General features: G+C 45.5%; 1 protein-coding gene across 1 annotated transcript; it reads left to right on the top strand.

Moving 5' to 3' along the window:
* The first annotated feature begins 4,362 nt into the window (after positions 1 to 4,362).
* On the top strand, positions 4,363 to 5,634 carry LOC136833077 (DNA ligase 1-like). The gene has a single exon (XM_067094721.1). The coding sequence runs from the start codon at positions 4,363 to 4,365 to the stop codon at positions 5,632 to 5,634; it is 1,272 nt and encodes a 423-aa protein (XP_066950822.1).
* The last annotated feature ends 8,673 nt before the right edge of the window (positions 5,635 to 14,307 follow it).

Raw genomic sequence — 14,307 nt, 5'->3', positions numbered from 1 at the left:
CTTAACATTACTACGTATTTATAAGATCAAGTTGGTCGTCATAAAGGGACCAAGCGAGAAATTCTTCTTCGAAGAAAACTTAGTCTTTTAGGTAGAAAGTCATGAAAACCGACACCGACTTCCAAGTGGCCTCCTCTAAGAACCTCCGCACTAAGAGAGTACCCCCTTAGCTAAATGAACGCACCCATGATAGAAGGGTTAGCGGCTACACATGGACTAAGAGAATAACTTTCATGTAAAAAGGAGAACGATGCATCTCCCAAGTGGTTATTCAGAGCCTACCCATTAAGGAGGGAATGAGGCAGTGTGCCAAGCTGATGACCCTCCGCCTTGCAGGTTGCGGCAAAGGCCGACGATCACAGAAGTATCCCAGCGCCGATGAAACAACCTAGGCTAGCCTACGAGAGCACCCTTTGGACTCTCATGGGGAAACTATCAAAGACTAGGATACTTAAGATGTACTAAACTTAAGTTCATGTGATTATACTATCGCTGTTGCTTAAGATTCTAAAGCCTAAAAGGAATTTCTCTATCTGGTTAACCTAATAATCACTGCACTACATGAATACTACCTTAGCTAAATGAGCGCACCCTAGATAATAGACTTCACCGTTAAACGTGGACTAAGTGAATAACCTTCCGAGTCTTCACACTAATACCACCTCAGCTAATTGAACACACCCTAGATAGGAGAATTCGCCACTATACGCGGTGGGGCGAATTGAACGTCTCTTGAGTAAAGGAAGAAAACACAGACAGACTCGCAAATAAACTACCTCCAGAACAGAAGACTCTGAACCATTCCTTAGAAAGGAAGAAGTGGACATACTCCAAATACTGTGCAGTAATGAAAAAACACTGTTAAATACTAAATATAATGTCACGTCAAATTAAATTGTGTTCAAGGGCATAAACCTTGCACCACACGAGAATCGTGAAGTGTGCCCGCAACTGTGTTTGTGTAGTGAGCGCTTATGAACCAGGAACCCTAATTGTATTTGTGTAGTGAGCGCTTATGAACCAGGAACCAGGAACCCTTTCTCCGAAAGTAACTAATCGCATCCTTGACAGCGAACGGGAAGGATTCCACAGTGAGACAAGAAGTGTACACAGAAGCGGACGGAGTTTCTCAACCTTTGATAAATATTCGCATTGGAAATAAAGACATCCACGCTGATGCCGGAACCCAAACACTTGCAGATAAAGAACCTTAAACGAACGAAGCAGAATTTTAACCTCAGCCACGACTTCCGGAAGAAGAGAAATACTTATCATTTCCCACCTAGGAAACCAGCCTGGGAAACTTCCTGAAGCTCGCTCAATTTTTATCTGCAGCTAAAGCCGAAAGAAAGAAAAAAAAACACCTAACCAATTATCTTAACATTAGAACTTCTGACAAATTTCACGAGGGAGCTCGAGGGAACGTAATAAATAAAAAAAGATCCTACTACCAAAAATTTTCGGGAAGACAGAAAAATGTACTGCAAGGTGCTGAGCGGTAGCCAGCAATAGCCAAAAGTGGAAAAATCTTGACTTTCCGAAGGAATAAGAGAAAACCAGCTATTTCGGTTATGGCAGGCCTAAGGATGGAATGACCTTCCTTACGACACAGACTTCCCCATATCAAGTTGACCTGGTAAAGCTTACAGGTTGATTTCTCAAGCTGAAAGAAACACTGTCTAGACATAGCTTTAGAGTGTCTGGACTGTCTAGCCGTTCGCCCACAACTAGGTTCATCACGCAAGAGTTTGGATGATAATGGTGAAAATGCGGTTGTCTAAAAGATCTTCCGCAAGGAAGGAGCAACATCGGAACTTCTGTAAGGAGCATTAGGAATTCCGGAACCAAGGGCGTTAGAGCCAGCAAGGAGCTAGAGTCATAGACGTCTTGACACTACCGCAATTCCTGGTTACCTGATGAATGAGACCGAATGGCAGAAAGCATACACCTCTAAGTTCTAATGATCTTGTTCCCCCCGAGTGCTCAGATACAACACGGCAGTTACGATGTCGCAAAGCAGACCCACTACTGTGTTGCGCACTAGGACTGAGAAACACCTGAGGGCTTCCTTTACAGCCCTGAGGTTCCTGAAGGTTATGACTCCTTTCGTTCCCATTCCCTCCAAAGGCCCGAGGCCTGGGTTCCTCCAAGGTTGCTCCCCAAGCTTGATATGAGGCATCTGAGTACAGATGAACGTCGGGAAGAGGGGGGACTATAGACCTTCCGGATGTCAGATGCGCTTCTTCTGACTATCACAGACGATACGACAAGCGAGAATCGTTCCAGATTATATCTGCATTCTCAATGTGGAAGTCCCAGCGATTCCTGAGACATACCTGAAGAGAAAGCATGCGGAGACACAAGAGGCTGTTCCCTGTTAGACAGGAACCCTCTACTTCGACATTTTGCACCCTCAACGATGCATAATTGCCGACACTGGAGACATGAGTTAGAAGCAACAAGTTCGTTATGCTGGCCACATCCCTTGAACCTAGAGCAGCCACGCTAATCATATCTTGCTGTGACGCTACTGCTGACGACGGCTACATGAAATTGACCATGGAGGAGACATCCTCCTCCCTAGAGGGCTGTTGCAGAGCGCAAAAGGCGCTCTCAACAGAACCCTCTCCCAATGTACGGATAGTGAGGCGGAAGCTTTAAAAGAAGTCCCTTCTCTTCTGCCAAAGAACGTTGTACAGTCAGGTGACATGTTAACCTGGTATGCCAGCCCTCAGGCAGTACTGCGCTGGAGGAAGTATATCCATCTTGTTTGAGAGAACCCTATCAACCCGGACACATCCACATAGAGTGGGACAAGGCCTCCGAAGGGCTGCAAAGGTGTCCTCCAAGATACAAGCCTCCCTAGATGAAACTGAGACCAAACAATTGACGAAGGAACCTGAGAGAGAAGAGCCTCAACAGATACGTTGAGAGGAACCCTGACACCCGCAGAAGGGTTAACCGCTACCTTGTTAAAACCCCTCCTGAATACAAAGCAAGGTTGAATCCTGCTTACTCGACCCTATCAAAGCCACTAACCTACGTCTGCCTCCCTCAATGCCTGCCTGACACGGCCAAAGCAGACCAGATTCTTTGATGATTGAGCAACTAACGGTTCTGTCGCATATAGCGACTCGAACATCGTTTGATTCGGTAGTGTAGGCTCCTCTGGAACCTTGGATTGAGGATAAATGAGGATGAAGTCTACCATCCGCAAAGTCTACCATCCGCTTATACTCATTCTCATTGGCTGAAGGAGAACTAATATCCGGTACTGGATCCTCTTCTTCAAATGAACAATCCAGCCGGACTGGTCCAACCGAGTCGGAGGATTGTCAGACTGGTCCGACTGAGCCAGAACAGGAAAGAGGCAGGCCGACACCTAGAAAACGCCGAACTCAAAACCCCAGAACTTGCTACACCTGGGTGCGTGAGACGGTGTGGTAGGTTAAGTTTGGGTTTGTATGATGAAAGACGTTTGCATGAATTAATTGTTCTGTTTTGTTTGTTGTGATGTTTTTATTTTTGTTTGATTTTTTGTTGTATGTCAAGAAGGAGTACACTAGGTAAGTCTGTTTTTTTTTTGTTTTTACTTGCAGTTTGCTGAATGTGTTGAGTAGTGTGGCTTGCTCCCCTTCAACCCAAGGTGTAAGCAGCTGCCTACCTTGTGGTGGTAGCATACAGGAAAAAAAAAAAAAATTGAAGACAAAGGACACTTACTGTGGAAGAGTTTTTTTGAAATAGCAGAATGGATAAGACAGAGAAGTGATAAGGAACATAGAGAGCGTGAAGCTGCCAGACTGCAGGAAAGAAACAAATATTTGGTCAGGCTGCTCTTCTTCCTGTTCCTCCATACATGACTCTACAACCTTAAAGGTGCTGATCTCGACACATTTGCTGCAAGGAAAGTGCGACGAAATCCACAACTGACTGATGTTGAGCAAGTTAACTTCCAACTGGAAGAAGACGTGATAGAGACCATAGTTGGTGCGGAACGTTGTAGATTTAGGTTAAGAATTAGGTTTAGGGTAATACAGGTATTAAGACTGAAATAGCATAAGTTGCAGTTCTTTAGGTTAAGGTTCTTTTGATAGAAGGGCAGGGAAACTATAGGATTAAGACTGAGTAGAATAAGGTTTGATGAACTATAGTGATTATATTAAGTTTTTTGGTCATTGTAATATTTAAGGAAATAAAGTAGGTTAAGGAAAGCAGAGGGTTTTATTTTGTGACCTCTAAATTTGTTCCCATCATACTGCCCCAATTGGGTACTATAAAACTATAAAAAGCCCCTACATAATAATTTGGCGCCCAACGTGGGGCTCTTTGATGGTAAAGTAAGAGTAGGGTGCATAATTGGAGATGGCGGAGGGAGCAGGTTTGGAAGGTGTTGGGTCAGGTGAAGGGAAGCAGGGTTGGATGCAGAGGTTGGATAGGCTGACGTGCATGATGATCAGCCTGCAGGATAAGTTAGAGGAAGCCCAGGAAAGGGAAAGCAGATTGGTTACAAGAATGGAGGCGATAGATGAGAAAGCCCAGGTAAGGGAAAGTAAATTGGTCGCAAGACTGGAGGCAATGGAGAAGATGGCTGGAATGGCTAAGAGTGAGCCTGACATTGGGAAGGGAAGTGAGAACGATGAGGTAAAAGGTGCAAAGGAGAAATTCCCTAAGAAAGGAAAGGAGTTGTCAAGTAAGAGTAAGGGAATACTTGCCATGGTAGAGGACAGTATGAGTGAGGTGAGCGAAAGTGATGAGGAAGAGAAAGGTAAGAACATAACAGGAAACAAGAAGAGAACACGAAAAGGGAGAGGTGTCAAGAAAGAGGAATTGAAGAAGAATGAAAGTGCTAGTAGCAGTAGCAGTAGTGAAGGTTTGAGTGAGGTGGAAGAGAAAGAGGTCAAAACAATGTTCCTGAGGGAGGTTCCCCGCATGGAAAAGTTTAACATCGGGAAGGGAAGAGATGTGTATGAGTTTTTTGATGAGTATGAAAAGTATTGTAGGCAAAAGTATGGAGAGAATGAAAATGTGTGGATGAAGCGGCTAGGAGAGTTCTTGGATGAGCGTTTGAAGATGTGTTATAGGAGTATGTGTGAGGGTGAACCTGGGTATGAGTCCGTGAAAGCTAGAGTGATCAAACAGGTGAAGAGAATGAAAGGAAGTGTGGTATACAAGAAAGATGACAGGTTCAAGGAGGCCAAGATGAAGCCTGGAGACGAAGTGGGCTTATATGCTCATAGATTGGAAGCGTTGGCCAGAAGAAAGTATGGAGAGGAGGGAATTGAGGAAAACAAGCACCTCATCCAGAAGTTCTTGGCCACTATCCCTGAGAGGATTAGGGTCATATTAAATGAGAAAGAGAAAGATCGAAAGCGATGGTCAGAAAAACGTTTAGACTGGGAGGATGTTTTGGAGATCTTAGAAGACATGAGAGTAGATGAGGATGAAGTAAAGGAAATGTATGCTGGGACGGAGGTAGTGAATGGAAGGACATATAAAGATGCTTTGGTGAGTGAGGAGTTAAGTGTGATGCGAGCTTTGCTGGAAGAATGTAAGAAAGACCGGATAGAGAGAGGACGAAAGAATGTGCAAGTGAATGTGGGAAGTAACGGGAAAAGGAGCTTGAGCAGAAACTGAGTGAGGTTTAGGAGTGGAAGTGTGAGTAGAGTAAATGGAAATGTGAAGGGAAGTCGAATGGGAATGAGTAGTAGTGAGGGGTGTTACAGGTGTGGAAGGACTGGTCATGTCAAAGCGGATTGCAGATGGGCCAATGGTGAGTGTTTCGGCTGTGGAAAGAGAGGGCATGTAATGAGGGATTGCCCACAAGCGAAAGAGTTGAAGTGTTTTGGCTGTGGAAAGATAGGGCATCGAGTGAGAGACTGTCAGAGTGGAAGGAGAGTAGGAGCAAATGGAAGTCGCTGTGGAAACTGTGGAATGAGTGGGCATTTTGCCAGAACATGTAAGAACCCTCAGAGTAAGTGTGAAGGATGTGGAATGGAGGGTCATGTGAAAGAAGTCTGCCGTACCAAATCCCAACCTCAGGGAAACTAAGTGTGAAGGGGGTTTACCATGGTGAGCCCTCTGGTATGGAAGGGATAGATGTATTGCATGTAAGAGAAGGGTTCGTGAGTTGGAATGTCTGTTTTGGGGAACGAGTAGATCGTTGTTTGTGTGTTAGGGTAGAATGTGGTGGAGTGGTAATGAAAGCACTGATTGATACTGGTTGTAGTGGAAATGTGGTTTTCAGAGAGGCATATGAGAAAGTAAAAGAAAGCATAACAAAGAAGCAGGAATGCGCTGGATATGTGACAGGGATTGGAGGATTGGAAGTAAGGGTGTGTGCGAGGTTTGTTGAGTCAGTTGCAGTTGCAGGAATAAGGCTGGAGGAGGAGGATTTTTACGTTGTGGACAGAGTGAATGAGAAGTATGATATTTTGCTGGGGTATGCATTTTTGAAGAAAAACAGGGTAAAGGTGTACCCATAACAAGAAATGATAGAAATACAAATGGGGAGTGAAACCAGTGTGAAGCTGTATGTGGAGGAGGATGGACAAGTAAGTCTGAAGATGGTTCTGGAGTGGAGGTGTATGCGATGGAGGATGTACAACTGCCAAGGGATTCGGGAAGTGTGTGGAGTGTGAAAGTAGGGTGGAGGACTAATGTTGGAATTGGCACAGAGAGTTTATGAGAAATGTTTATGTTGGACGGTAGCTCTGTGTGTTATGAGATAAGGCGGGTCGCACATGTGTTTGATGGGATTATGGATATAAAGGACCCAAAGGTGTGTGTACAAGTGTGTGGGAATGTGAAAAAGAAAAGGTGGAGAGGCATACATCTTGGTGATAGATTGGGAAGTTTGAGAAGTGTAGTCGATTTGAGTGATAGTAAGCACGTTAAGGGGTATGATGTGATGGCCAAAGGGGAAAGGACAGAAGAGTGGAGTAGGGAAAAGCTTAGGGAAAAGATAAGGTTGAATGAAAAGTTGAGTGAGAAAGAGAAAGAGCAGGTGTATGAGTTGTTATGGGAGAGAAAGGGTGTGTTGAGTCAAGGGTGTGAGGACTTTGGGACAGCTAGACTGCCAGAATTCCGTATTCAGCCGACAGATGAAACACCAATTTATCAGAGACCCCGACATTTCCCGGCTCCGGTAATGCGAGAGATGGAAGAGCAGTGTGAAGAGTTGGAAAAGATGGGAGTGATTGAACTCAGTAAGAGTGCTTGGAATAGTCCAATTGTGCCAGTAAGAAAGCCTGATGGGAGTCTGCGAATGTGTATTGATTATCAAAGAGTAAATGAGGTGACAGTAAAGGAAAGATTCCCTATGTGTGTGGTGTCTGACTGTGTGTACAGTATGCATGGAATGAAAGTGTTTAGCAAGATGGATCTGGTAAGGGGTATTATCAGATGCCAGTGGCGGAGGATTGTAGACCGATAACTGCCTTCGACTACAAAAACAGTATCAGTTCTGCAATCTCAGTTTTGGATTGGCAAATGGCCCAGCTGCCTTCCAGAGAGCAATGAATGTCGTGCTGAGTGGTTTTCCCCGCGAGAATGTGTTGGTGTTTCTTGATGACATTTTGGTGATGAGTAAGACAGTAGAAAAGCACAAGAGGTTGGTGCGAGCAGTGTTGAAGACGTTAGAAGTGGGGGTGAAAGTCAAAGTGAGTAAGTGTGAGTGGTTCATGGAAGAGGTGGAGTTTTTGGGTCATAAGGTGAGTGAGTCTGGAGTGCAAAAGGCAGAAAAGTTTGTAGAAAAAGTGAGAAATTACCCTCGACCCAGGACTGTGCGAGAATTGCATGGACTTTTGGGATTGATCAAGTTTGGAAGGACATTTGTGGAATATTGTTCAGGAATTGCAAAGCCATTGTCAGAATGGACAGGCTGTCGGAAGAGTATGGTTGTGAGGTGGGATGAAAGGATGGTGGAAGCATTCGAGAAATTGAAAGAGGAAATGGTGAAGGATGTGGAGTTGGCTTACCCTGACTATAGTGCAGATGTCAGTAAGCTAGAAGCGTATACGGATGCGAGTGGAGTGTCAATGGGTGGATGTCTGATGCAGAAGCAAGTGGTGAATGGAGTTGAAAGGGATAAAGTGATAGCATATGTAAGTAAGGCATTTAGTTTGGCAGAGCGAAAGTATTCGACTATTGAGAGAGAGCTGGCTGCCCTGCGGTTTTGTGTGAAAGCGTTACGACCGTTTCCGTATGGTGTGAGGTTTGTGGTATGTACGGACCATCAGCCTCTAGTGTATCTCCAGAGAATGAAAGGAGTGGATGCTAGGATTTCACGAACTGTAGAGGATTTTAGTGATTATAATTTTGTAGTTGAGTACATTCCAGGTAAAAGAAATATTGTTGCAGACATGATGTCTAGACTACCTGGGGAAGAGAAAGAAGAGAAGATAAAAGACCTAAGACCAGAGTATCTGCCAAGAGGATTGGTTGTAGCACGTTAGAGTAAGGGGGGTGGTGACTCCATGTTTGAAATAATTTTTAAAAGTAAATTGTATTTTTCCTAACTATACAAACCCGACGTCCTTTACATTAGGGATTACTTTCAGGCGTAGGCTGGAAACGGCTGTTGAACTTCAAACAAGATGGTTAGGCAGTTAACTACTGTCTGGGAGGCGGGAGTACCACCTGCCCGGATGTAAACATTCCAGTTTGCCTTTCGGCCCAGGTACAGATTGAGGACGGCCTGCTCCGCTCCGGGGGGGGGGGCCGCAGATCCTACTTTCAAGGTTTGCAGTTCTCCATGACCCCCGGCACCCGTTAGGGCTGGTTCTGGAACAGGCAGGGGGGCTGAAAAAGAACGATTAGTATCTACAACACTATTAATACTATCCTTATCTCTAGTTTCCGTTAATTTAGTCATAAAGCTAGAAAAATAGACTAGACATACTCAGCTAGTAACTTTCAACTTTTGAATAATTCTTCCATCTGATCTACTGACCAAGACTCGCTGCCTATCTGACTGATACTACACTGTATCTTCCTACATAAAACACAAACAGAATGTCGATTGTGTTTGAGCCGATGAGCGTCAGCATCTCCAGCAGAAGGAGGCTCTGTCGTCGAAGATGTAAACAAAGTTGAAGCATCGGCGCTAGCAGACAGCGACGTCTTCTTGTTTGACTTATCCAAACGAGTCCAAAGTCAAAATTGGGAGAGAAGTTCCAAGTCCTATCAATAAGTATCCATCCAGGAGAAAATGCGTTGAAAACAGTCCAAATTGTGATCTGATATCCAAATTCTAAATGGGCTAAATGACTGTGTCTGCCTGATGTGGGACACACCCACACAGCATGGCGAACAAAAAGCAATTAGATCTCGGCCCACCGCCAGTAGGACTTGCAGCAGTGTTGCCAACGCTTCAGGTAACTTATTTGAGTCAGATTTTTCCTGTAAGCGTTGGTAACGCTGACAGTTAATTGCTTACGGGGATGTAGTTCGCTAGTAGGTGACCAGCTAATTCAGGTGTTCAGGGAGTGTATTGGCAATAGCAAAGATGGATTAGTAGAGGATTAACTTCCTCGCCACGAGGGGAACTGCCCTACGCAGCGAGAGGAGGCCCCTAGAAGAGGTTGCCCAACCGCCCCCCTACAACGAGGTCTTCACTCGACGAGCGAGCGAAGAAGGCGATGGAGAGAGGTCTCTGCCGAAGGAGAGATAATGAAGGACCTACAGGGAGAGAGAGGACAGAGGGGAGGTCACCAAGGGCGCCATGGAAGTGGAACTTACTGATGATGCCTGCAAGCTCCCCCCACTCCCCCAGCTCTCTAAGCACAGGCAGCAAAAACAACACTCAGCATAAATATGGAGGAGGTAATCATACCCTTGTACATGGAGGGCGGGAGCCCAAGAAGGGAAGCGAACTTTCACTTCCCGGATTGATGAGGAACGAAGATATTACATCCCGATCCAATATCTCCAAACGTACAGGGGAATGCCTCCAGTATCTAAATAAAGACTATTGGAAGAGAAGCATTACCACTCGGTTATGACCCCTCTAAATAGCCCTTGGCTGTCAAACCCAAGACACAAAACCCAGGAACGATGTCTTATGCAGTATTATCACAAATTGTGGGTTTGCATTAATAAATATCAAAACAAATGACAATATATATACACAAAAATATCGAAAGATCCCAACGGATAATAAAGAGCGAAGACAGTCAGGCAGAGAGATCCAAAACACATCTGCAAATTCATGATCGCCGTAAAGCAAACTGGAATGTTCAAATCCAGCAGGCGGGTATTCCCATTCCAACTGGCGTAGCATTGCCCAACCACCTTGTTCAAGAGTTTAACAGCCATGTTCAGCTTCACTGCAAGTAATTCCTAATGTAAAGGACCTCAAGTTTGTATATCGTGTCGGAACAAACAATATTGTCACAGTTAATAAACATCAACAAACATTGGTGAATATGATATTTTTATGATAAAATAAAGTTTGTTCATACTTACCTGGCAGATATATATATAGCTGTATTCTCCGAAAGGGACCGACAGAAATTCAAAAACTTACGGCACACACAGTTAAGCCAGGTGGTTGCACCTATCTCCCAGTCGTACGCTGGGAAGCAGGCATCGTGAACCATTCCCATTTTCTTATTCAGATTTTCTAGAATCTAGAACCACTGTCTCCTGAGGGGAGTGAGGGTGGCATTATGAGGAATTGTTAGTAAGTATGAACAAACTTTATTTTATCATAAAATATCATTTTGTTCAGTGACACTTACCTGACAGATATATATATATTGAATCCACCATTGAGGCGGGAAGAGACAGAATAGGATTTAGGAAACAAAACATATGGCGACTGACGCCTTGTTCCTTACCTGTTAGCATTGCTGACTCTGTGATTACTGTCACCCAAGTCTGCTTCTGCTTTACTAGAGACCTATGAGGTAGGGACCTATAAAGTTGGTGAAATCTAGATGATGTCAACGGGGCGAGACCACAATGTGACTAGACCATATGACTTACTGCAGCGCGACAAACGAACAACCACTCCACGCCTAGTTACTGGCCATGAATAAATAACATAAAATAACAATTTTTAAAGTAAATTGTATTTTTCCCTAACTATACAAACCCGAGGTCCTTTACATTAGGGAGAATACTTTCAGGCGTAGGCTGAAACGGTCGTTAAACTCTTGAACAAGGTGGTTAGGCAGTAACTACCTTCCAGGTAGGCGGGGATATTCGCTCTCACCGGATGTAAACATTCCAGTTTGCTCTTCGGGCCCAGGTACAGATTGAGGGGTGGCATGAGGTGGGAGAGGTTTGAAGGACTCCTGGTTTGTATAACTAGGAAAAAATACAATTTACTTTAAAATTGTTATTTGTTCCGACACAATATGCCAAACCTCGGTCCTTACATTAGAGACTCACTTATTGAGTGGAGTGAATCTGAAAGTCTCTCTGAACTGACTGGAAGTTCACTATCTTGTCTTCCCTTCCTGGTCGTGAGCGAGGAAGGGAAAACTGCCTCTGACAAAAGATCGGGTTGTAAGAAACGCAGGATCAGTTGTCAGACTTCTGGGTCCCTTTGCATGAAAGAGGAAATGTCATGCAAAGTAGCTGGGAAGAATTTTGACGCTGGATGACACAAGGCAAATACAAGCATTGGGTTGTCTCATAGCGTCATGGTCTCCTTCCTCCCTTGCAAGAGGAAGGGAGTGGGGTTGCTTTCTATTAACCTTAACGGAAATAGAACGGGAGCCCTGTTATGCGCCTTTATCTGCCTCGCCGACGCCTGTCCAGCTTTGTAATCGCATTTCCGCCTCCCTGCCCGTGGGAAGAGAGCCAGGATGGGAGAAAGAAGAGAGGCCAGTCACTCAACCTCCATTCTCCCATCACAGCCGTACAACATAGGCGAGATGCAATCCTGTCCTGTTGAGCTGATAAGCTACACAACTTGCTGAGCAGCCACCACAGGACCCAAGGAAAAGTGTCCAAGGACTTGTGTGCAACATCCCTGAGGTAGAAGGAGGTGAAGGTAGTCTGTTGGGACCACACACCCGCCTTCAGCTCCTGTGGTACTGACATATTCTTCCGGAATGCGAGGGATGGACCAAGCCATCGACTTTGTGAGCTCTCGGGTGAAAGGTACCGGTATCGTTGTCATCAGCTGTTGGCACTCTCGATCGCCATTTAGTCAGGAGGAAGATGTGCCCTTAGACACTTCTTCCTTGGGAGAGATAGTACTGGCGAAAACGTTGGACGACATCCAGGTTAGGAATGTCGAACCTTTCGAAAGTACCACAGTTCCAATAGACAAAGTAACGATCATTCGGATCATCGAATATACAAAGTCCAAGGAGGAGGGGGAACAAGCAAAGGACTCGAACCCAACAGTCGATGCCAATGGATTTGAGTCCACCTACGACATCCGAGAAGGATGATCCCCACCTGTTCTTTCATCTTCTACGCCAAGGCCAGGGTAACATGAGATGGACCCAAGAGGGCATATTCTATCCGACGACTTCTCGTGGGCGAGTGCAGAGCACGGATAGGAACCCTAAACGAGAGTCGCGAGATGCCACCCAGGAAACATTCCCGGGAGAAGCATGACTGAAGAGGCTTCCTCGTCCGTAGCTAACTCTCGCTGACTAAGGACGAAGGCTACTTCAGATAAAGACTAGGTCGCAAGGGCCTACATCTTCAAAACTAGAAAGGGAGAGAAGCAGCCTGGCGGAGAAGAAGAATGAGGAAGTCCAGACTTGACGAGCGACTCTGACCCGAGAAGAAGTTCCGACAACGACACCACCAGCGAAGACGGATCCAGTCCCTGGGACAGTGTTGCAGAGGACTTCATGGGATATCCAGCTATATCCGTTGCCGCTCGGCGAGAAAGCCTGTGCTTGCAAGGAAAGTTGAAAGTCTCCCAGTCCTGAACCCACAGGGATGTGGCTGCCTCAAGAACCGCTTCTTGTGTAGCTGCACAGGAGATGGGTCAAGCGGGATTCTTCTCGGGATGCCTCGGCAATCGTTCGAAGGAGGGAACTTTAAGTATTTGTCTGTAACTCGGGGTGAGCAATGCTTCAGAACCCCATGAAATGGACAAACACGGAGGGAAAACGTTGATATCGAGTTTTCACTCAAAGATGGTAGCATGCCTCAACAGAGCGCCCCTGGTCTGGTATGCGAGGGAGCGAAAAACACTACTGACTTGTGTGCAGGAGGCAACAGAAGGACGGTAGGGATTTCTCAGTCCAGCAGTTCCTGTATGAGTTCGTGAAAAAGAGTGAGCAGCATGTTCTGTCCCGATCACTCAAACCCGAGGCCAGGCTTGTTTCAACAATACATCCTCACCAGGGATGCATTCAAGCGACTGAGCTGTCGAGTGTGCAATAGAACAACACTCGAGTACCTTCAAATGTCGAGATAAAGCAGGGGGAAAAAACGATTGCCTCCTGTTTGTCGACAAAAGTCACTGTTGTGGTTTTATTGTTCAATGAAACCAGTGAGTGCCGCAAAACCCATCCTGGATTCTCGGACGGCTAAAAGGCTGTCTCTGAGCCCAAATGACGGGAAGGTACTAATCATCTCGGACACAAATTCAAGACAAGGTCTTTACCAGTGTGCGCCCCTTATTCTCAACCTGTGAATCTGTGAGTAGACACAAGATTTGAGGGAAATATGAAGGTGATATTCGAAGCTGTTCATAATCAAGATTAGCCTAACTCTTTCTCTGCGTTCCTGAAGAACGGTAAAAGGCCACTCCATTTTCACCATGGGAAGCTTCAGCAAGATGACAAAACCAGACAATTAGCTCTAGCCGGCTGGCATTTCCCGAATCGGGAGCACGGGGAGAGGCAGATGGAAGAATTGCCGGTGACCCAAGTGAAATAGATACTTCCTCCTTGAAGGAATCCATTCCCAGGTCTCGGCAATGTTGCGCCAGCCCCAGAGAGACTCGACAGCATCATTTGTCCAGGCATCAGCAGTTGCAATCTTCTTCTGAAGCCTAGGACTTCTTAGCTAAGGAGTTGAGGTGGGCTGGCTTGAACCCAAGGTCGAGCGTTGAAATGATAAGACCTGTAATTCTTGGCCATTGTCCAAAGGACAAGGCAGAGTGCCCTGGTGGGAACTCTGATTACCAGGGTAACGGGCAAATTCTGAAAGAGAAAGGCAGAAACTAAGTAAAGGTTCGTTCCTGGTCGAGCTAACCTTCGACTTACTTAAAACTGAGGAACTGAATTGGGACAAAGTCCTTCTTCTTAGCACCAGAATTGCCCAAAAACTGTGGTCAGCAAGACCTCCGAGGCAAGAAGAATTCATATTCTGTCGAGGCAGGGGTGG

The sequence above is a fragment of the Macrobrachium rosenbergii genome, chromosome 51, assembly GCF_040412425.1.
Source record: "Macrobrachium rosenbergii isolate ZJJX-2024 chromosome 51, ASM4041242v1, whole genome shotgun sequence".
In the NCBI taxonomy this organism is placed as follows: domain Eukaryota; kingdom Metazoa; phylum Arthropoda; class Malacostraca; order Decapoda; family Palaemonidae; genus Macrobrachium; species Macrobrachium rosenbergii.
This window is presented reverse-complemented; position numbering and strand designations above follow the sequence as displayed.